The sequence below is a fragment of the Hyperoodon ampullatus genome (genome assembly GCF_949752795.1).
Source record: "Hyperoodon ampullatus genome assembly, chromosome: X".
Lineage (NCBI taxonomy): Eukaryota > Metazoa > Chordata > Mammalia > Artiodactyla > Ziphiidae > Hyperoodon > Hyperoodon ampullatus.
Window position 1 is genome coordinate 43,042,219 of NC_136913.1, and position 22,803 is coordinate 43,065,021.

The window sequence follows — 22,803 nt, forward strand, 5'->3', positions numbered from 1 at the left end:
AAGAATTCTCGGAAAAACTTAATGCTTGAGCTAAAATTTAAAGGAGAGTTTGAAAAAACATTTTGTTGCCTCTGTTTTTACTGTTTTCTATAAGAGCAGATTTCCTGGGTTACTTGTAAAGTGTCCATCATGGTCAGTTTAAGACCAACTTTCTCCCTGTCTTTCCTTTGCTTCCTATGAGCTCTCAGTTTAGGCCCAGGCGTATAGGGCTTCCCCTCTCCCCCCACAGCCCTGCTGCCTTAACACATCTTTTCTTCCCACAGTGCTCAGTGAAAAGCTGCATCACTGCCTTCCACGTCACCTGCGCCTTTGAGCACAGCCTAGAAATGAAGACCATCCTAGATGAGGGGGATGAAGTAAAGTTCAAGTCATACTGCCTCAAGCACAGCCAAAACAGGCAGAAGCTCGGGGAGGCCGAGTACCCCCTATACAGGGCTTCAGAGCAGGGCCAGACCAAAAGCGAGAAGACCGGCGTGCGGGCACAGAAGCTTCGGGAGCTGGAGGAGGAGTTCTATTCCCTGGTCCGTGTGGAAGATGTGGCCGCAGAGCTGGGGCTGCCCACGCTAGCTGTGGACTTTATCTATAACTATTGGAAACTAAAGCGGAAAAGCAACTTCAATAAGCCATTATTTCCTCCGAAAGAGGATGAAGAAAATGGCCTGGTGCAGCCAAAAGAGGAGAGTATTCACACTCGCATGAGAATGTTTATGCACCTACGGCAAGACCTAGAGAGGGTAAGGTGACCAACTGTGACTAGGTGTGTAGGTCTTGGTCTGCATAGAAATGGAGACCCCACTTCCAGTTTTTAAAAGAACACAGCTCATTTACATTTATAGTGTAAGCTTCTGTGTCCTTGCTTATCTTCTGATTTCATCGTGGTCCCAAACATTGGGCTTAGTTGAAATTCTGGTAGACACATCAGAGAATGGAAGCGTCCTCACTTAGATGCTCTATGAACCTTAAATTTGAAATAAATTTTCATTTGGTTTACTTTTTATTCACTGTTGAACCTAAATTGGCTCAGCTATATTTTACTGACACATTTATGAGACTACAGGCTGAAGAAAGAATGAATTTTATTTAGGAGAGCACCAGATCAGAGTTTCTTAAACTCGGCACTATTGACATTTGGGGCTGGATAGTTCTTTGTTGTAGGGGACTGTCCTTTGTTGTGGGGAACACTGTAAGATGTTTAGCAGCATCCCTGGCTCTACTCACTGGATGCTAGTAGCAAACCCCCACATGCCCAGTTGTGAGAACCAAAAATGTTCCCGAATTACCAAATGCCCTCTGGGGGTCAAAATTGCCCCTGGTTGAGAGCCTCTGTGCCAGATAATTCAATTTAGCTATATATATATATATATATGTATATATATGTATATAAAATCAGGTATCTACTAAATTAGGTACTGTAGGGGTTCAAAGATAAGTTAGGCCCTGTCTTTACCCTGGAGAATCTCATAATCAAGTATAATTATAGAGGTGGCTTGTTTTTTTCTCTGCTACCAGAATTTGGAGGGGAACTAATAGATTTGGCTCACTTTTTAAAATTTAACTCACACATATATAGCACTTACTATGTGGCACCACTGTTCTAAGCATTTTATAAATATTAACTCATATAATCCTAACATGCCTATGAAGAAGGTACAATTATTATCCCTATTTACAGATGAATAAACTGGGGCACAGAAAGGTTGAGTAATTTGTCCAGATGAAGGAGCATGAGAGGGTGAGGATTTCACCCTTGTGGCTGTGTGTGGGGACTTGGCTGAGCTGAAAGTGTGAGCAAAAAAGCCACTTCCAGTCTTCCCAGCAGACCTTTATCCTGCTGATCCAGCACTCATTAGACTGTACTGGATCCAGCATTGCCACCATTTACTCAGGGATCTAAAGGGAAAGCTAAAATGTTAAGTCATCATTCAGTTTTCCGAGCCTGGCTGTGCAGATAAATATCAACCCCATGATACCACAGGGAGAGTAGACTTCAGAAGGTGGCTTTGGAGCATTTTGCTTGTGCTACTGATTGATATGGGAACCATGATCCCACGACTGATCATGCTATGTGACTTCCTGTGGAGTGGCTCTCGTTATACAGCTTTTAGGTTCTGTCTTCTCTCCTGACCTACCCACCACCCCCCAACCCCACCTGAATTTAGTTGTCTTAATTTTAGCTAAACAATTTCAATTGTCAGGTTTGTGTAACATGACAAAAATCTCTTATTTGCTGGGGGTTGGGCTTTCAGGTCCGAAACCTGTGCTACATGATAACCAGGCGAGAGAAGCTGAAACTGTCACAAAGCAAAATACAGGAACAGATCTTCAGTTTGCAAGTCCAGCTTGCTAACCAGGAAATTGCTGCAGGTAACCTGTATAAATTTTATATCAATTGTTTAACTTAAAAATCTTTTAAATTCATTTCTTCTAGTCCAGCCCTGATATAACGTGGCCCATTTCACTGTTGACTCATGAGGCAAGAAATCCCAGGGTGGGGTTGATGGAGTGGCAGGCCTAGGACAGATAACCTAGGTCCCAGACAGATATTTGAGGCTATTAGTTGGAGCCATGAAATTATTCTAAAATCATTGGATTCATTTAGAAGTCAGTAGGATAGGATCCTAGTTTCCAGAAAACATTTAATTCCAGGGTTACTTAACAATAGTCTGTTATAACAGATCCTTAGCCAGAAGTTAGGAGATCTGGGCTCTTGTCTCTTCATTTATTCACTGATATTTTTTGAGCACCTCCTATGGACTAAGAGCTGAGCTAGAAGACAGAGCAGTCAGCAAGACAGAATTCCTTCAGAGAATTCTGCCCACTTAGTGAGAGAAACAAGTGAGCATAATTACAGTGCCCTAAGCATGGGAGCTTGGCTGAAATAATGACAGTCATATTCAGAGACATTTGTAACCTCCCTGTGCCTCATTTAACACAGAGGTCAGTGGCGGAGCCTGGGCAACCAGGGGTCACTGGGCAGGGTGTGCAGAAGCCAGCTTCTGCCAAGGGCCAGCTATAGAGCAAGAGAGGCACCCAGAAATAAGGTGTCAGGTAGGTATCAAAGGCTCGTGGTCAGTTGTGAGTATCACGGGTCACAGCAGAATGGTGTAGCAGGAGACAGCAGGGCAGCTCAGCCACAAGAGCACCACGATGGACAAGACAAGAAGAACCAACGAACAGCAGGAAGAGCCTCCATGGTGCCAAGGAAATTGGCCCCTAGACCATGTGGCTTCTGATTAGTGGGACCCAGCCCCATAACTGCTTGTGGCAGCAACAGGTGGCAGGCCCTGGTAGAGATGGGGGCTATGAGTGTTCAGTATGGACCCTTAGGGAACAAATGTTGCCCGTTGGGATTTTTTTTTTTACTTTCTGAGAGATAATAGTTCATTATTAGTGTATAGAAATGCAACAGATTTCTGTATATTAATCTTGTATCCTGCAGCTTTGCTGGATTTTTTAATTCTAATAGTTTTTGGGTGAAGACTTTAGGGTTTTCTATATAAAGAATTATGTCATCTGCAAATAGTGACAGTTTATCTCTTCCATTCTAATTTGGATGCTTTTTATTTCTTTTTCTTGTATGATTGCTGTGGCTAGGACTTCCAGTACTATGTTAAATAGAAGTGGCGAGATTGGGCATCCTTGTCTTGTTCCTGAAATTAGAGGAAAGGCTTTTAGCTTTTCACCATTGAGTATGATGTTGGCTGTGGGTTTGGCATAAATGGTCTTCATTATGTTGAGCTATGTTCCCTCTGTACCAACTTTGATGAGAGTTTTTATCATGAATAGATGTTGAATTTTGTCAAATGCTTTTTCTGCATCTATTGAGATGATCATGTGCTTTCTATCCTTCCTTTTGTTAATATGATGTATCACACTGATTGATTTGCAAATGTTGAGCCATCCTTATGTCCCTGGAATAAATCCAACTTTATCATGGCATATGATCCTTTTTATATGTGGTTGGATTCAGTTTGCTAATATTTTATTGAGGATTTTTGCATCTGTATTCATCAAAGGTATTGGCATGTAATTTTCTTTTTCTGTAGTGTCTTTGGTTTTGGTATCAGGGTAGTGGTGGCCTCGCAGAATGAATTTGGGAGTGTTCCATTCTCTTCAATTATTTGGACTAGTTTGAGAAAGATAGGTCTCAGTTCTTTATATGTTTGATAGAATTCCCCTGTGAAGCCATCTGGTCCAGGACTTTTGTTTGCTGGGAGTTTTTTTAAATTATAAATTCAATTTCACTACTAGTGATCAGTCTGTTCAAATTGTCTGTTTCTTCTCAATTCAGTCTTGGCAGGTTGTGTGTTTCTTGAAATTTGTCCATTTCTTCTAGGTTGTCCGATTTGTTGGCATGTAACCATTCATAGTATTCTCTTATGATTTTTTTGTATCTCTGTAGCATCTGTTGTTATTTCTTCTCTTTCCTTTCCTGTTTTGTTTGTTTGGGTCCTTTCTCTTTTCTTCTTGGTGAGCCTGGCTAAAGGTTTATCAATTTTATCTTTTCAAAAAAACAGCTCTTGGTTTCATTGATCTTTTCTACTGGGTTTTTTAAATATCTATTTTATTTCTTCTCTGATCTTTATTCCCTTCCTTCTGCTGACTTTGGGCTTTGTTCTTTTTCTAATACCTTCAGGTGGTAGGTTAGGTTGTTTACTTGAGATTTTTTCTTGTTTCTTGAGGAAGGCCTGTATCACTCTAAACTTCCCTCTTAGAGCTGCTTTTATTGCATCCCATAGATTTTGGAAAGTTGTGTTTGCATTTTCATTTGTCTCAAGGTATTTTCTGATCTCCTGTTTGATTTCATCATTGACCCATTGGTTTTTTAGTAGCATGTTGTTTAGTCTCTACGTGTTTATTTTCACTTTTTTCTTTCTGTAATTGATTTCTCGTTTCATACCATTGTGGTTGGAAAAAATGCTTGATATAATTTCTCTCCTCTTAAATTTGTTAAGACTTGTTTTGTGGCTTAGCATGTGATCTGTTCTGGAGAATGTCCCATGTGCACTTGAAAAGAATGTGTATTCTGCTGGTTTTGGATGTAATACCCTATAGATATCTATTAAGTCCAACTGGTCTATTGTGTCATTTAAGACCACTGTTGCCTATTGATTTCCTACCTGGGTGACCTGTCCATTAATATAAGTGGGGTTAAAGTCTCCTACTATTATTGTATTATTGTCAATTTCTCTCTTTATATCTTTTAGTATTTGCTTTATATAGTTAGTTGCTCCTGTATTGGGTACATATGTGTTAATGAATGTAATACCCTCCTCTTGTATTGCTCCCTTTATCATTATATAACACCGTCCTTTGTCTTTGTTATAGCCTTTGTTTTAAAGTATGCTTTGTCTGATTATGAGTATTGCTGCCCCCACTTTCTTGTCATGTCCATTTTCATGAAAATGTACTCTGTCATTTAAAATGAATCTTTCTTTTTGATCTTAGGACTTCCTTTGACAAATGCACTAGAAAATTCATTGTTTTACCCACCACCAAGAATTACCTTAAAGTTAAAAATGCCCAAGTCAGCCCCGGAAGACTACAGAAACAGCTCCACAGAGCCTGATCATGGACCTCTCTCTCCTGACGGCAGCTCCGCTGTTTGCAATATGAGGAGCATGCAGGTGGCTCAGGAATCACTAGAAATGAGAATGAAGTCATACCCAAGGTATCCACTAGAGAGCAAGAATAACTGTTTGCCGGCCAGTCTCAGCCATGCTAGGAGTGAAGCAAAGGATCCCAGTCCTGCTTGGAGAACTCCATCTCCAGAGTTCTATCATGGGCAGTCTCTGGGAAAGCCTCTGGTCCTTCAGGCTGCCCTGCATGGACAGTCTTCCATTGGGAATGGGAAAAGTCAGCCTAGCTCCAAGTTTGCCAAATCCAATGGCCTGGAGGGCAGCTGGTCTGGGGATGTCACCCAAAAAGACAGCTCAAGTGAGATGTTCTGTGACCAGGAGCCCATGCTCAGCTCCCACTTGGGCAGTCAGGGCAGCTTTAGAAAATCTACCATGGAACACTTCAGCAGGTCCTTTAAGGAGACCACCAACAGGTGGGTGAGGACCACAGAGGACCTCCCGTGCTATGTGAAGCCAACCAAGAATACTAACCCCAAGGAGCAGCTCTGGGGCAGGCAGTTTGTCAGGCGGTCTGCAGGGAGAGCTCCATATCAGGAAAATGATGGGTATTGCCCAGATTTGGAGCTGAGTGATTCAGAAGCAGAAAGTGATGGGAATAAAGAGAAAGTTAGGGTAAAGAGAGATAGCTCAGACAGGGAAAATCCTCCCCATGACTCCAGACGGGATTGCCATGGTAAAAGCAAGACATATCCCTTTTCCCACAGTTCAATGCATAGGTGATTAGAAATTCCAAGAAAAACTCCCATCTTTGCCTTTGCCTCGTATATTGGGGAAAACCCATACACCAAAAGGATTCTAGTATATGTTAGGAGGAATTGTAGTGAAAAGGATAAAATTTTCCACAGTAAATTGGCTTTTGCAGTTTTTGAACCAGTTTCAAGTCCAATTTTCATGAGCACATCATAGAAATTACATATTGTCCAAAGGTTTAGGGGTTTATTTTGTTTTGTTTTTTTGCCAGAGGCTAGTGAGAACAGGTGGGACCAGAGTATTTGCTCAGTAAATACTTTGGGGCAGCTTTCCAATTATATTAACACATTGATACACATATGTATTAAGAGTCCTTGCATTGTCCTTGATTTGCAGGAGACCATGATTATCAGACACTAAAACTACTTATCTTTTAAAGCTATAGCATGTGACTTCTAGAGCTCCTGTCTATACGAAGTTTCTAACTCCACTGATACCTGGAAACCCTCTTCAGGGAGAGACCAGGGACCAATATCTCAGATACTGTCAAACTCACTACTCTCTTCCTTTGCTCTGAACAAGGTTGAGTTCCTTTCACAGTATCTTAACTTACCAAGTCAATACACCTAATGCTTATAAGTGTCCAGTGCCTGTTCCTAGACTTGCTTGTTGGGGACACACTTGTAACTATTTCACCCAGCTGACAAGCATAAAAGGCTAACTTGTGGATAGTGTTTACAAAAGTACTACTTCCAAGGAAAATGCTCTGATTCTCTCAGTTTAGGCATTTGTGAAGGATCCCAGAGCCTTTCCCAAAGTGAGAACATTTCTGGAGGGTTTGTATCAGGTCAGGGTTTTTGTGTTATTGTTTTCAAATAAGTTTGACTTAAATAAGTTTGGCTGACAGTTTTTGTATACCTGCTTTAATGTTTATAAAATTTTTATTGAGGTATAATTAAGATATAGTAAAATGCAGAGAGGTTAAGTATTCTTACCTGCTTTAATTTTGAAACAGATTTTTATTGTCAAACAGAATTTGAAAGCATGTGTTTAACACATGGATATAATTTAGCTTTGTACCAACTTTGAATCCAAGGCAATTTCCCATTTAAAAGGGCTGGAGCTGTTTTTCAGAAGTTACTCATACTCTGTTCCCAAACTATCAGCCTTTATTAATTTCTGGGAGGAAGAGAATAATTACATTAGTGGGAGATAAAACATACCTGCCTCGTGTTTAAAGAAGAGGAAAATGTTACAGTTTTTAAAGTGTGAAGCCAACTATAATTCTCTGCTCTCTTTTCTTCTTAGCCTTAAATTAGTATTCTCTTTCTTCTAGTTTGGGAACATGTAGTGAGACTTTTCAGACAAAAGAGGCCATTTTAGATTTTTTAAGTTGCTTCCTGGTGAAACAGCCCAGCTGCAGTAAAGGCAGGGGCCCCTCTTCTCTCCGTCAATATGGGAAACTCAGCAGTTTTCCTCTCCCCCGCTTTTGTTCCTGTAGCCTGTAGCTTTGTTAATGAGTTCCTTTGCCTTTATTTCTTCCTCCTTTTCTGAAAACTTCTGTATTTTGCCTCTCCTTTGGCTACACCTTCAAAATGTTTCTTTTGTGCCTGTGTATGTGTGTGAACATGCCATAGCATGTGTAATAGGTGTCCTATACTTTGTTTGAATGGAAAAAGCTATGGACTATCCAAATGAGGAACAGTAGTTCTCCTATTTATGCACTAGGTTTCTGTGCTTTTTCTTTGCATTCTCCTGGGTTGGATATTAATTTGACACCTTCATGGTAATAAAATTATAGTGGAGCTATGTTATAAACTCCTTCTGTTAGAGGCCAGGGCAGTAGCCTATGTCCTTTCATGCCTTTCAATTCTGAGTGAGTGGGAAGAAAAGCAAACATTGAAAAAGTGCTTCAGCCAAATTCCATATGTAATGCCATTGGGAGAGTATTGACTAAAATAATTTCAGTCAGGGAAATATAGTTGTAATATTTTTACAGGACTTTCCTAGGTAAATGAAGGAGCCTTCAGTTGTGTACATTTCAATTGCCCCAAAATGTATTTGCTACATTTTGCTGTTGTTTGAAGTATTACCTCTTAATCTTCTTTGTTAAATTTTTTTTCGTTTTGTCTTATATAGTCCAGTTTTCAAAGATAAACTCGGTCTTTTTTCAAATGTCACCTTTTTACCGATACTTTTTCATTAAATTATGAAAACTATTAACTACTGTCAGTGTGGTAATTTTTTAGTTTGGCATATGGGTTTTAGAAAAGCTTATATATGTTTCTTTTATATTTAAAAAAATCTTATTCATTAAGCAAAACAGATGGTAAGGGGAAAGGAAGAAGGAATTGAATGTTTAGAAGCACAAAATCGTGATTCATGTCAATACCAGGGAACAAAGAGAACTCGGAAATTGGACTTTACCTGCAAATCATGATTTCATCAGGCCGATAAGACGGAACCTTAGGATCAACATAAATCACTAGGGGAATGGAGCCTGTCTAAAGTCACAAAGTTCAGAAGGCTTAGATCCGGCCTCACTTAAATATACATTCTTTACAATATTCATTCTATTTTGGAGTCATGTGAGAATATTAGGATTATAGGGGTTATGTAGTGTCATGGGGGATTTTTGAGGGCATTTATAAACATTTTCATTATGTTTGAGAAATGCATTTGCTGAAGGTCATTGGGTAAATCATTAGTGAACATAGTTAAAAGATAAGGTTGTTTCTCTCCCCCATCTCCTCTTCCCCCTCCTTCTCCCCCTCTTCCCCTGCATTCTCCCTCCACCACCACCACCTCTCTCTCCTTCATAGATAACTGTTTTGATTCAGTAAATTTCTAGGTAAAATGTTGGAGTACTAAAACGACAAATACCACTCTGTTAGAACCAACAAAAGCTTTGGGTGTATTCTAATGTCTATATCTCTAATAAGAGGTGAACCTTTGTTTTCATGTTGAAGAAACTTTTAAATTCATAGAATAAACTAGAGGATGCACAGTCCCGGGGCTTTTTCCCTCCAGGACTTTACAATCCTCAGCATGCTTGCTGACCCTTAAGAATGGAGGAAAAATACATGATAGGATTAAAACCTTATTCACCACTGAATAACCTTCATGGGATATTTTCAAAAAATGTATCTTATTTATAACAAATGTTTATTAGATTTTCACAACCTTAATTCACCTATTTTCAAGTTTTATGGAAAGCAGCAATTACATATTGATTTTTAAAAATAACTTTAAGTTAATAAATAAAGGCCTACCCTGAGGCTGTCTCTCCTACACATGGAGCTCTGTAATACTCAGTTCGTCATTGTTGAAGGAGGCTTCTGTGAATTCAGTTAATTTTACTTCATGGATTGGAACAGATGGCATGACCTGAAACCATGAGGATAGTTGTCTTTGAAATGAGCCAAGATGACGGGGGTGGTCACGCCCCAGATTGGTGCTTCCTGCCCTGTCCAGTCACTGATGAGTTCTTTGACCTGATGCTCCCTAAATATATTAATCATCTTGACAAACTCTCAGAGCATGCATCATTTCTCATTTTGTTAAAGTGGGTTTGGGTGTGAGCATTCCAACCTCACAGCCTGGACACCCCAAGCATTAATTTCTCTTCCCCTGACTACTCCTCCCACCCCACCTTCTTAGTTTCCTTTATTTTTACCGATTGTCAGGTTATAAACAAACTAGAAAGATGGAATTGGGCTGATTAAGCTGTACTTACTACAGCAAGTTTCTGCTCAGCTTCTCCCTGAAGAAAACAACCTGAGAGGGGGTTTACTCATGAGTTCTGTACTGCTCCATTCTTGCCATCCTGGACAGAAGATTGGACTAGTCATCTAACACAAAGGCAAACAGTTTAGAAGCTCACATCCAAAGAGCAAGATAATTCACACAAATCTAGAGTGGACAGGCCTCGCGATGGAGCTAGGACCTGGTGAACTTGCCTTCTCCATAGCTAGTCTAACCTGTAACTGAGTGTAGTTGGCTAAATAATGGCCCCCCAAAGACGTCCACATTCTAATCCCTGGAACCTGTGAATGTGTTACACTGCATGATAAAAAGGACTTTACAGATGTGATTAAGGTTAAGGACCTGAGATATGGAAATTATCCTTGGTTATCCAGGTGAGCCCAACCAGTATAATCACAAGGGTACTTTTAAGAGGGAGGCAGGGGGATCAGCGTCAGTAGCAGTAGGAGTTGTGATAATGGAAGCAAGAGGTTGGAGTGATGCTAAGAAGGGCCGTGAGCCAAGGAATGCAGGTGACCTCTAAAAGCTGAAAAAGGCAAGGAAATGAATTCTCCCCTGAAGTCTCCAGAAGGAACCCAGCCCTGTCTACACCATGACTTCTGACTTCCAGAACTATAAGAGAATAAATTTGTGTTGTTTTAAGCCACTAAATTTGTGGTAATTTGTTATAGCAGAAATAGGAAGCCAATACACTGGGCATAGAGCAAGTGTTCCTTATCCTTTCAGGGGCACATTCCTCCTTCCCAAAGGGCCCACCTGGGCTGCACCTGAGCACTCTAGGTTGGTCCTGTGCTTTCTATCTTAGTTGAAACACTTTCTGGAAATGGAAAAATACGTGTTTTTTTCAATCAATAAAATCCTTCCCTATACAAATTAGTTTTCTATTTCCTCCCTCCCACCCACTTTTTCCAAGGTAGCCTTTGGTACGTCTCAGGTAGCCTTGGGTAATCTTCCATGGCCTGCTTGATCCAGTGTGCCTGGATCTGGCACTGCCTAAGGACTTGCCATAGGTTTGGATGTCCCTGTTGTCTGAAAAACTGTCCTCGGGAAGTGGAAATAATTCACTGAGTGTAACTCTGGGGAGCGGGGGAGAGGTGATAGAAGGCAGGTGGGGCTCATTATGAGGAATGATGCTCTAATTATCTGAGCCTCCTACAAGGAAATGGGTAGCTTGGAGAGTTAGAGAGTTCTTGAAGATCCCAGGGACCTGAGCAGAGCTTGGGGATTAAAGAATGCAACTCTATGCTGCCTATAAGAAACACACTTTTAAGTATAAAGACACAAATAAGTTAAAAGTAAGAGGATGGGAAAAGATACCGTGTTCACACTAACCAAAAGAAAGCTGGAGTGGCTATATTAGTATCACGCGAGGGCAAATTCATCAAGAGGACATAAAAACCCTAAATGTTTATGCACCTAAGAACATAACTTCAAAATACACTAAGGAAAAACTAGTAGAATTTCAAGGAGAAACAGACAAACCTGCAATTACAGTTTATGTCTAATTAATAGCACAAGTACATAGAAAATCAGGATATAGAAGATTTGAACAAAACTATCAACCACCTAGATTTAACTGACATTTACCACTCCACCCCACAGCAGCAAAATGTACATCTTTTTCAAATGCAAATGGAACATTCACCAAGTTAGACCATATTCTGGGCCATTAAACAAGTCTTAATAAATTTAAAAGGATTCAAAAACAAAGAACATTCTCTGACCACAATGGAATAAAATTAGAAATCAGTAACAGAAACATCTCTGGAAAATGTGATTACTGGAAACTAAACACACCTCTAAATAACACATGAGCCCAAGAAGAACTGAAAAAGGAAATAGAAAGTATTTTGAACTGAATGAAAAAGAAAAAATACAACTTGTGGGATGGTGCTAAAGCAGTGCCTTGGGGAAATTCTATAGCACCAAATGCTTATATTAGAAAAGAAGGGTCTCAAATCAGTGGCCTCACCTTCCACCTTAAGAAATTCTAAAAAGAAAAGGAAATGAAATCCAAAGTAGGAGAAAGGAAATAATAAAGATCAGAGCTGAAGTCAGTGAACTAGGAAAGAAAATCAATAGAGAAAATCATTGAAACCAAAAGCTGGATCTTTGAGAAGTGATAAACCTCTAGTGAAACTGATCAGAAAAGAAAGGCAAATTATCAACATTAGGCATGAGAGAAATGACGTTGCTACAGATTCTACAGATATTAAAAGACTAATAAAGGAATATTATGAACAACCTTATGCCAGTAAACTCAACAACAAAGACAAAATGGATACATTCCCTCAAAGACACAAACTACTAAAGCACATTCAAAAATAAATAGATAACCTGAAAAACCCTTTATTATTAAGTAAATTGAATTTGCAGTTAAAAACTTTCTTATAAGGAAAACTCCAGGCCCAAATGACCTTGCTGGTAAATTCTAACAAACATTTAAGGAGCAAATAATATCAATTCTACACAACTCTTCCCAAAAAATTGAACGGGAGAGAATAGTTCTCAACTCATTCTATGAGGCCAGCATTAACCTAATATAAAAACCAGACACAGACATAAGAAAACTACAGATCAGGAGTTCCGTGGTGGTCCAGTAGTTAGGACTCGGCACTCTCATTGCCGTAGCCCCGGGTTCAATCCCTGGTCAGGGAACTAAGATCCCACAAGCAGTGTTGGCAGCACGGCCCCCCCCCCAAAAAAATTACAGGTCAATATCCTTTATTTAAAGCAAATGCAGGCTTCCCTGGTGGCACAGTGGTTAAGAATCCACCTGCCAATGCAGGAAACACGGGTTCGAGCCCTGGTCCTGGAAGATCCCACAGGCTGCAGAGCAACTAAGCCCATGCACCACAACTACTGAGCCTGCACTCTAGAGCCCGCGAACCACAACTACTGAAGCCCGTGCACCTAGAGCCCATGCTCCGCAACAAGAGAAGCCACTGCAATGAGAAGTCCGCGCACCACAACAAAGAGTAGCTCCCACTTGCCGCAACTAGAGAAAGCCCGCACACAGCAACGAAGACCCAACGCAGCCAAAAATAAATAAATAAATAAATTTATAAAAATAAATAAAGTAAATGCAAAAAAGTTCTTAAGGGGCTTCCCTGGTGGCGCAGTGGTTGAGAGTCTGCCTGCCGATGCAGGGGACACGGGTTCGTGCCCCGGCCCGGGAAGATCCCACATGCCGTGGAGCGGCTAGGCCTGTGAGCCATGGCCGCTGAGCCTGCGCATCCGGAGCCTGTGCTCCGCAATGGGAGAGACCACAACAGTGAGAGGCCCACGTACCGCAAAAAAAAAAAAAAGTTCTTAAAACTTTAGCAAATTGAACTCCAACAATATATGAAAAGGATAATACATCATGACTATCTTGGTCCACTTGGGCTGCTACAACAAAAAACTATGGACTGGGTGTCTTAGACAACAGGAATTTACTTCTCACAGTCTGGAAGCTGGAAAGTTTATGATCAAGTTGCTATCAGATCCATGTCTGGTGAGGGCCCACTTCCTGGCTTGTAGACAGCTGCCTTCTCACTGTGTGCTCACATGGCCTTCCCTTGGTGCCTACTCTCATGGAGAGAGAGAGAAATCTTCCTCTTATAAGGGCACTAATCCCATCATGAGGTTCCCACCCTCCTAGCCTAATCCAAACCTAATTATCTCCCAAAGACCCCACCTCCAAATACCAAATCATTGTGGGCTAGGGCTTCAACATATGAATTTGGGGGCACACAAACATTTCAATCTATAACAATGACCAAGTGAGACTTATTCCAGAAATGTAAGTTTGAGTGAACATTCCAAAAATAATCAGTATAATTTGCTATATCTCAAAGATACATAAAAAGCATCTGACAAACTCCAATATTCACTCCTGATAATAATGCTTAGCAAACGAAGAATAGAAGGGAACTTTCTGAACCTGATAAAGGACATCTATGAAAAACCTACAGCTGACATCATACTTAATAGTGAAAGACAATGTTTTCCTCCTAAGATCAGGAGTAAGACAAGAGTATCTGAACTCACTACTTCTCTTCAACACTATACTGGAATTTCTAGTCAGTGCAGTAAAGCAAGAAAAAGAAATGAAAGGTATCCTTACTAGAAAAGAATAAATATTTATTTATTTTCAGATGACATGATTATCTATGTAGAAAATCAGATGGAATCGACAAAAAAAGCTACCAGAATTAGTAAGGAAGTCTAGCAAGGCTGCAGGATAAAAGGTCAATTTACAAAAACCTATTATATTCATATACTAGTAAGGAACAATCAGAAGTTGAAATTTTAAAAATAATACCATTTATGACAGCACCAAAAATGTGAAATTCTTATGTATAAATCTGACAAAAGATGTGAAAGATCTTTACAATGACATCCGTAAAACATTACTGAGAAAAATAGGAGACCTAAATAAATGGAGAAAGACACCATGTTCATGGATCAGGAGGCTCAATATTATTAAGATTTCAATTATCCCCAAGTTGGTCTATAGATTCAATGCAATTCCAATCAAAATCACACCTGGGCTTTTTTTGGGGGGTGAATTAATAAACTGATTTTAAAATTCATATGAAAGCGCAAGGGACCTAGGATAGGCAAAACTGCTTAGAACAAAAAGAATGAAGTTAGAGGACTGACACTACCTGATTTCACAACTTATTATAAAGCTACAATAATCAAAACAATGTGGTATTGGGGTAAAGATAAACATATAGCTCAGTGGAACAATGAATTCAGAAGTAGACTCATATATGTGGGCAACTGATTTTCAACAAAGGTGCAGAGCAATTTAGTGAAAAGAGGAGTGTCTTCAACAATCCTCTTCCCAAAAAGCATGCTGGAAAAATTGGATACCCATGTGTAAAAAGTAAAACAGCTCCTATCAATACCTCACACCATATATAAAATTAATTTCAGAATGGGTCAAAGAGCTAAATCTAAAACTATAAAACTTCGAGACAAAAACAAAGAAGAAAACCTTTAGGATCTTGGTTAGGTAAAAACTTCTTAGATATGACACCAAAAGCACTTTCCTTAAAAGAACATACTGGTATATTGGACTTCATCAAAATTAAAACTTCTTTTTGAAAGACACTGTTGCTAGGATGAAAAGAGAAGTCAGACTGGGAGAAAAGGTTTGCAAATCATTTATCTGATAAAGGAGTGGTATCCAGAATGTGTCAAGAATCCTCACAACTTAATAACAAGAAAATAACCTAATTAAAAAATGAGCAAACCATCTCAACAGGCACTTTGGTGAAGACAATGAATGGCAAATGCTCACATGAAAAGATGCTCAACCCCATTAGTCATTAGGGAAATGCAAATTAAAACCACAGTGAGATACTGTTGCACCCCTATTAGAATGGCTAAAATTTAAAAGACTCACCATACCACGTGAACTGGAACTCTCATAAGTGGGTGGTGGGAATGTAAAATGGCACAGCCGCTTTGAAAAACAGTTTGGAAGCTTCTTACAAAGTTAAACATACACCTACCATAAGATTCAGACATTCTGCTCCTAAATATTTACTGGAGAGAAATGAAAGCAAATGTTCATATAAAGATTAGTACACAAATGTTCATAGTAGCTTTGTTTGTGATTGCCGAAACTAGGAACAACTCAAATGTCCAACAACACTTAAATGGATAAACAAGTTGTGGTATTTACATACAATGAAATACCTCTTAGTAATAAGCAGCCGCATAGCACAGGGAGATCAGCTGGGTGCCCTGTGACCACCTAGAGGGGTGGGATAGGGAGGGTGGGAGGGAGACGCAAGAGGGAGGAGATATGGGGATATATGTATACATATAGCTGATTCACTTTGTTATACAGCAGAAACTAACACACCATTGTAAAGCAATTATACTCCGATAAAGATGTTTAAAAAAATGGAATGAACTACACACAGCAGGATAGATATTTTGATTCTCAAAATAATTATGTTGAGTGAAAGGAGCCAGACAAAACAGAAAACGTACTGTATAATTCCATGTATATACAAACCTAGAAAATGAAAACTAATCTAGAGTAACAGTGGATCAGTGGTTGCCTGGGAGTTAGGAGCACAGAGGGGCAGGACTGAGAGATAATAAAGGGGCAAGAAGAAACTTTTGAGAGTGATGGATATATTCATTATCTTGATGATGGTAATGGCTTCAGGCATATGTGTACGTGTCAAAACTAACCAAATTATACTCTTTGTATATGTCCATTTATTGTATGTCTCTTATACATCAATAAAGCTATTAAAATAAAACCTTAAAAAGACTTCTTCAATTATGTCTCTGTGTCCCTAGGAACTCTGTTTCATTGGCCTGCAAACAGGAGGTTTTATTCAGCTTCTGATGGGTAATGGTTGGGCTTCAGCCACACTCTAGAGACACAAGATTGCACAAGCACCATCCTTACGGCCCATGGAAGTTCTCATGGGGTCTTCTGAATCTAAAACTGCAACCCTTCTATGCTAAACACCTGCCTCCTTCATATTTTCCTACTATCATGTTCTCTACCTGGCATAATTTCTCTAGGGTCAATTTGAAATTACCATGGCCACACTGGGGAATTTCTGACATGAACAAGATTGTTCACTTAAGAAGTACCTCAGGGGATTTCCCTGGTGGTCCAGTGGTTAGGACTCGGAGCTTTCACTGCCGTGGCCCGGGTTCAATCCCTGGTCCGGAAAGTAAGCTGTGCTGTGCGGCCAGAAAAAAAAAAAAAAAAAAAAGGGTACCTTAGAACAAAAAGGGAAGAAACCCTCATGAGTCATGAGGAGATTGTTTTTATCTAAAAGGGAATTTCTTTTAACATAGGAGACTATATTAGCTTTGTTTCTATACTTCAAGGATTAATGAATGGTAGCTTTAAAATTATTTAGGTTAGTAAAATTGTTAGTGGCCTGAGTTATTGTCTAAACCAGCTGTAATCTCAATATCTATATATCTATTTATCTTTTTATTTCTTGTGTTTGTCAAAATGGGGTTTCTGTATCAATACATTCTTCCTTCTTCAAATAATTACCCTTTAAACATTGTAATTTCATATTTGTCTGAAGCTGGGTCCCTGTTAATTTTTGTCCCTCTCCCTCTGTTTTACCCCCTTAGGACACTTTTAAAGATTAACTGATCAAAAAACATTCAGTTATTATGTGTACACTTTTTTTTCTAGTCCAGATAAACTGTCAAAAATGTCTAAAAAAAAGAAAATGTTATTAAATTGTTTCTTTTTGTAGACACTGAAAAGTATACTTGCATAATAGCCTTTGTTATTCTAGTTATGAGAAAAGAAGAAAAGAGCTTAATTCCAAGATGAAGAAGAGCTTTTGATACAACTTAGTCTTTATTTATTTACTTATTTGGCTGAGCCGGGTCTTAGTTACAGCACGTGGGCTCCTAGTTGCGGCATGTGGGATCTAGTTTCCTGACCAGGGATGGAGTTTGGGCCCCCTGCACTGAGAGCACAGAGTCTTAACCACTGGACCATCAGGGAAGTCCCATGACTGAGAGTCTTTAAAAATTAGTTTACCATTTAAAAATAATGTCAGCACAATATTTTGGTTTGTCCAAAACCAGGGTTAAATTATTTAACCTTTCTAAATGTCCTACACTGGTTTTATGAGTTAAGTAAGTTACCACTGTTTCCATAACTTCCTGAAAAAAATATATTTAAGAACAATTAAATGAAATGATAATAACTTTTTAAAGAGTTGTGAAATTTTATGAAATTCTTAAGCTGCTACAAATCACAGAGATTTAACCTATTAGCTAAAATTGAAATTTCCAGATCCTGACTAATTTTAAGGCCTTAGATAAATGGTTAAGTTAATTAATAAATAATCTTTGGATATCTGGACAGTTTCTAAGTAAGAAACAGATACAAAACACTGGCCACTGAACATAACTCTTGTTTCTTATCTCCTAGAATGGCACTGTCCTTATCGTCCATAAATTCAGGAGAAGTGCAGAGAACTAATGGAATTCTAAAACCAAAATTTTTAAAGTTCTCAGAAACCCCTTGAACTTTAGGTCCTTGACAGCAGTAAAATCTGTCCCCTCTAAGATCCACAAGTTACCTCCTTCTGAGTTAATAATGAGTTGCCCCATGGATCTGGAAAGTAATCCCAATCCTAGACTCTACCCTATGACATGCTGATATCATTAAGTACAGCAGGGAACTCATTAAATACCTCCAGCTTTATCACCAACAAGTACAGCTGCTTTTTCAAAACACCCACCTAAGCAGCTTCTGCATGATCCCAAACCTGAAGGCTTGGTTTTCTGAAGAGGCATCAGAGAAAAACTGCCCTTGAGCCTCCGTGGAAAAGACCTTTTCAGGTACTGTTAGCAACCGACACAACACTAAAACTCCAAGGTACTGATACTGAAGTTCATGTTTCCCAGCTTATAAGATATACAGACCACCTAGAGGGGTGGGATAGGGAGGGTGGGAGGGAGGGAGACGCAAGAGGGAAGAGATATGGGGATATATGTATACGTATAGCTGATTCACTTTGTTATACAGCAGAAACTAACACACCATTGTAAAGCAATTATACTCCAATAAAGATGTGGAAAATAAAAAAAAGATATACATCACTTCGTCCTGACTACTGGGTGGCCATTCCATTGGAATACTTTAAACGGGATTCTTAGGGTCCCTCCAGAAACTGCTGACCGCGGAAGTTGACAGCTTCTGCCCAAGGTTAATTTTCTGATTCTTCAGTGGCCTTTTTCCTTCCTTTTACCACTCATCTTGCCTGTTATTGTACTCCCTAGGAACTGACTCTAAGGCTCAATACGTTCTCCCTTATCTTCATCCTATGACTTTTGACCCTTTATGATCTTCTCCCACTTCAGAAAAAGTAAAATGTTCTGATGGGTTTTTCTCAGACCATAGCTACTGCTCTGAACTTAACTGTTTGCTGACAAAAAAATTAATCTTTTTTCTTTTAAACACTTGAGAAGGTACGTTTCCTTTTATAGGCCCCTTCTGGTTCTTAAGTTTCTCCCACGTCATTAATCCCAAGCTTCAGTGACATAAAAATTGACCTCACATCAACAAAATGCTTCTACTGAGGTTACTACAACCCTATCAGCAAAACGTAGCCCGTAAGGAATGAGAACTAATATTAGCTACAAACATTTTTTTTTTTAATTTGACCGCACCACACAGCTTGCGGGATCTTAGTTCCCCGACCAGGGATCGAACCCGAGCCCCCAGCAGTGGAAGATTGGAGTCCTCACCACTGGACCGCAGGGAATTCCCTACAAACATTTGTTCTCTTCAGAGACACTCTTTTTGGGAACTGTTTACCTCCACTCACGTTATCTGCCCATTTCCAGAGACATATAATTAGCTCATGCAAAATGATACTTATACTCCCAATAAAGTCTGTGCTCCATTGGGATACCATTTCTGAGGTGGACATCAGACTTACACCAACCTGCCACACACTAACTTATCCAATATATTTGGGGTAATTGTTAGAGACTTCCAGATATTTAAAACTACCTCTCTTCCAGAGGATCACATTTTCATGAAAAGAAGAGGGCAGCACAGCAGAATCTGGACAACTCCCAGAGAGATAACTGGCTCCACCTGCATTCTCTGTGAGCTGCAGTTCCCACAATGGTGAAAAGATGGCCCCAAACCTGTCTCAGACCCTAACAGATGCCATAAGTGACACAACTTCTACTCTAGAAGGCTCCCCCACCCCCAAAAAAGTCTAAATTCTTTAGCCAGGCTGTCACGAGCAATCCGAGGAGCGAGTTAGCTTTAGCAATACCTCTTGCTGCACTTATACAAATACTACAGGTCAAGTAGAACAATTTCTGATGAGGCTAAAAGAAAAAGGCACCTGGCCCTCTACAAGAGACCAGCTGAACCATGGGACATGTTTCCACGGCCTGGGTTGAGTCATCTAGGCCCCTGTGTCCAGAGTCTATTACGAGGACGAATCATCATCTTGTTTCTGGTAACTGCCTGTGGTGCTTTTGGCCGATGGATCCTGTCCAGAGCCGTAAATGCCACTGTGCAGCCCTTGTCGCATCAGAAGTTTCAATACCTCATCCTGCAACAAAAGGAGCAGAAGAGACTTGCCCAAGTCCTCCTGCAGACAATTTTCTCGGTGCCACCTCCAGATCAGCAATATCTCAGCAATGGCGATGATTAGAATATATAAATTCATGTCCTGTGGCCTGACCTCATCTGACCTTGGATGAAAGGGGGGGAATGAGAAAGAAATGCAGCCCCTGACATCCATGAGCTGGCCTGGCACTCACAGAAAGGCGTTGGTGCTCTCCCAATGGACATGACCAATTTCACAGACTCCAAACATCAGACGAGACCACTCTATGACTGTAATGGATCAAAACAAAAACTAGACTAATAAGCATTGTCCAAATTCCCCAAATGACTAAACATCACCCTCTCCTAGCTCATATGAATGTGTGCTGCTTCTTTATCAATCACTCCCTTTGCCTCACCTTTCTAGATAAGGATTAAGATACCCAATCATAGAATCACCCCCACTTTCTGACAGCCTCCAATCCTTGGACTCTCCCCATAAATCGCCTAACACAAGGCCACATCCCATAATAGAATCTAACACCTTCTTACCGGGACATTGTATGGTATATATGTTCTCCTTCATGGCAAGGAATCAGTGAACCCAGATTTGTGTGACTGGATGAACAAATTAATGAATGAAGGGACTTATAATAAAAGATCCAGGACTCACCCTCTAAGAGCTCATAATGTAGCAGGAGAGACAGACAAACCAACGGTTCTCAGGCAGTGTGATGAGTATTATAATAAAACGTAAAGACAGGGTGCTGTACAAGTGACATGTCAGAGCCAGGGGTTTCAGTGAAGGCTTCCTGATAGAGGGGACACTAGGGTGAATCTTAGGTAGGAGTTAGCCCAGCACAGAGGTAGGGGTTGGATTTAGTGGGAGGAAAAACGTGTCTAGTCAGAGAATAGCAAGTTCAAAGGCAAGAAGCAGAGAGAGTATATAGCTAGACCATGACTGAGGTCAAGAAGGGACTACCAGCAAGTCTGCAGGGCCTTATATGCTTTTAGGTCCATTGAAGGGTGGTAGGATTAGATTGTATTTTATAAAGATTCCATAACCACATACTGTGATCAAAGTTAACAAATCATTTACCTCCAGATGTTAAGATGGATACAGCATCAATTTTATTGTATTGCCAAAAGGCATAAATTGAATTAACCATGAGGAAAAGGCAAATAATCCCAAATTAAGGAACATTTTACACTTTGAACTCCAAAAATATCAATGTCATAAAAGAAAAAAAGGCTGAGGAGCTGTTCCAGGTTAAAGGAGACTAAACACAGCTAAACACAATGCTTTACCCTGGATTGGAATTGGGAACGAAATACTTTTTTTCTTTTGGTAGAAAGAACATTAGTGGGACAACTGATGAAACTCAGCTAGATAATACTGTATGGATGTTAGTTGCCTGATCTTGGGAATTCCCTGGTGGTCCAGTGGTTAGGACTCCACGCTTTCACTGCTGCTGTGAGCCCGGGTTCAATGCCTGGCCGGGGAACTAAGATTGCCACAAGCCACATGGTGTGGCCAAAAAAAAAATTCCCTGATCTTGATAACTGTACTGTGGTTATATAAGAGAATGTCCTTGTCTTCAGGAAATGCACACCACAGTATTTAAAGGTAAAGGAACACCATGTCTGTAACTAACTCTCAAACTGTTCAGAAAAAAATATATATATATATGTAAATGAGAGAAGGATAAAGCAAATGTGGTAAACTGTTCACATTTGGGGAATCTAGATGAAGGGTAGTCATGAATTCTTTATATTATTCCTGCAACTTTTCTGTAAGACTGAAATTTTTTCAAAATATAGTTACCCCTTCCCTACCAAAAAAAAAATGCATGTAGTTGAACAAGCTCTATGTGTCAACACTGTGGTGGGACCTGGGAAGGAGAGGGTAAATAAGATGCATCCCCTGCTCTACAGGAGTCATGGTCTAGCGGGCCACGTTGGCAGCAGATCCAAAGGTGTGAGACAAGACCTCCAAGAAGATGACAACAATTTGGGCAAGAAATGGGGAAGGCCTGAATGAACTAGGGCAGTGCCAACGTAGCTGGAAGGACATTAAAGGGACAATATTTATGGTCTGGTGACTAACTGGACTTGAGGTAGGGAACAAGAGAAGTCTAGTGAGGTGTCCGGGCTTCTTACACAGTCCATTGGCTGGACCATGGTCCCAGTCACCAAGACAGAGTGATCAGGCAGTTTGTGGAGAGTAATGGGATTGAGTTTGGACAGCTCAGTGGTGCTGTTAAGTAGAGGGTTTGAGCTACAGGACTGTAGTTTAGGGGAAAGATCTGAGCTGAGATATATTTGGAGGAGTCATCAGCATTGAGGAGTTAGAGGAAGCCACGAGATAAAAAGAAAGCACAAGAGAACCCCAACATCTGGAGATCGCAGTCCCAGTCTTTGCCTCACCCAAGAAAATGTCCTTCAAGTTCTTACATTTCTACCAATGGTTTGGGCTCTTTGCCAGATTTTTCCCAGCTGGATGTGTGGCTTTCGGAGGTTCCTCACTTTGTAGACTTCCTTCCCACGGGTAAATGGGGACATGGGAGAGTAGTTGTCTTAAGTACCTCCCGGTGTGAAGGCGAAATAATTGAGGCCATAAACACCAGTTAT

General features: G+C 40.1%; 1 protein-coding gene across 3 annotated transcripts in view; it reads left to right on the forward strand.

Annotated features, from left to right (window-relative positions):
• The window catches only part of JADE3 (jade family PHD finger 3), a gene marked incomplete at both ends in the record, with an annotated part of 68,561 nt that extends 62,202 nt beyond the window's left edge, over positions 1–6,359 (forward strand). For all 3 annotated transcript variants that reach the window (XM_079727457.1, XM_079727456.1, XM_079727455.1), the window contains 3 exons: positions 264–734; positions 2,247–2,364; positions 5,449–6,359. In XM_079727457.1, the coding sequence (XP_079583583.1) occupies positions 264–734; positions 2,247–2,364; positions 5,449–6,359 (1,500 nt within the window). The remainder of the gene's footprint in view (positions 1–263; positions 735–2,246; positions 2,365–5,448) is intronic.
• Between the last annotated feature and the right edge of the window lie 16,444 nt (positions 6,360–22,803).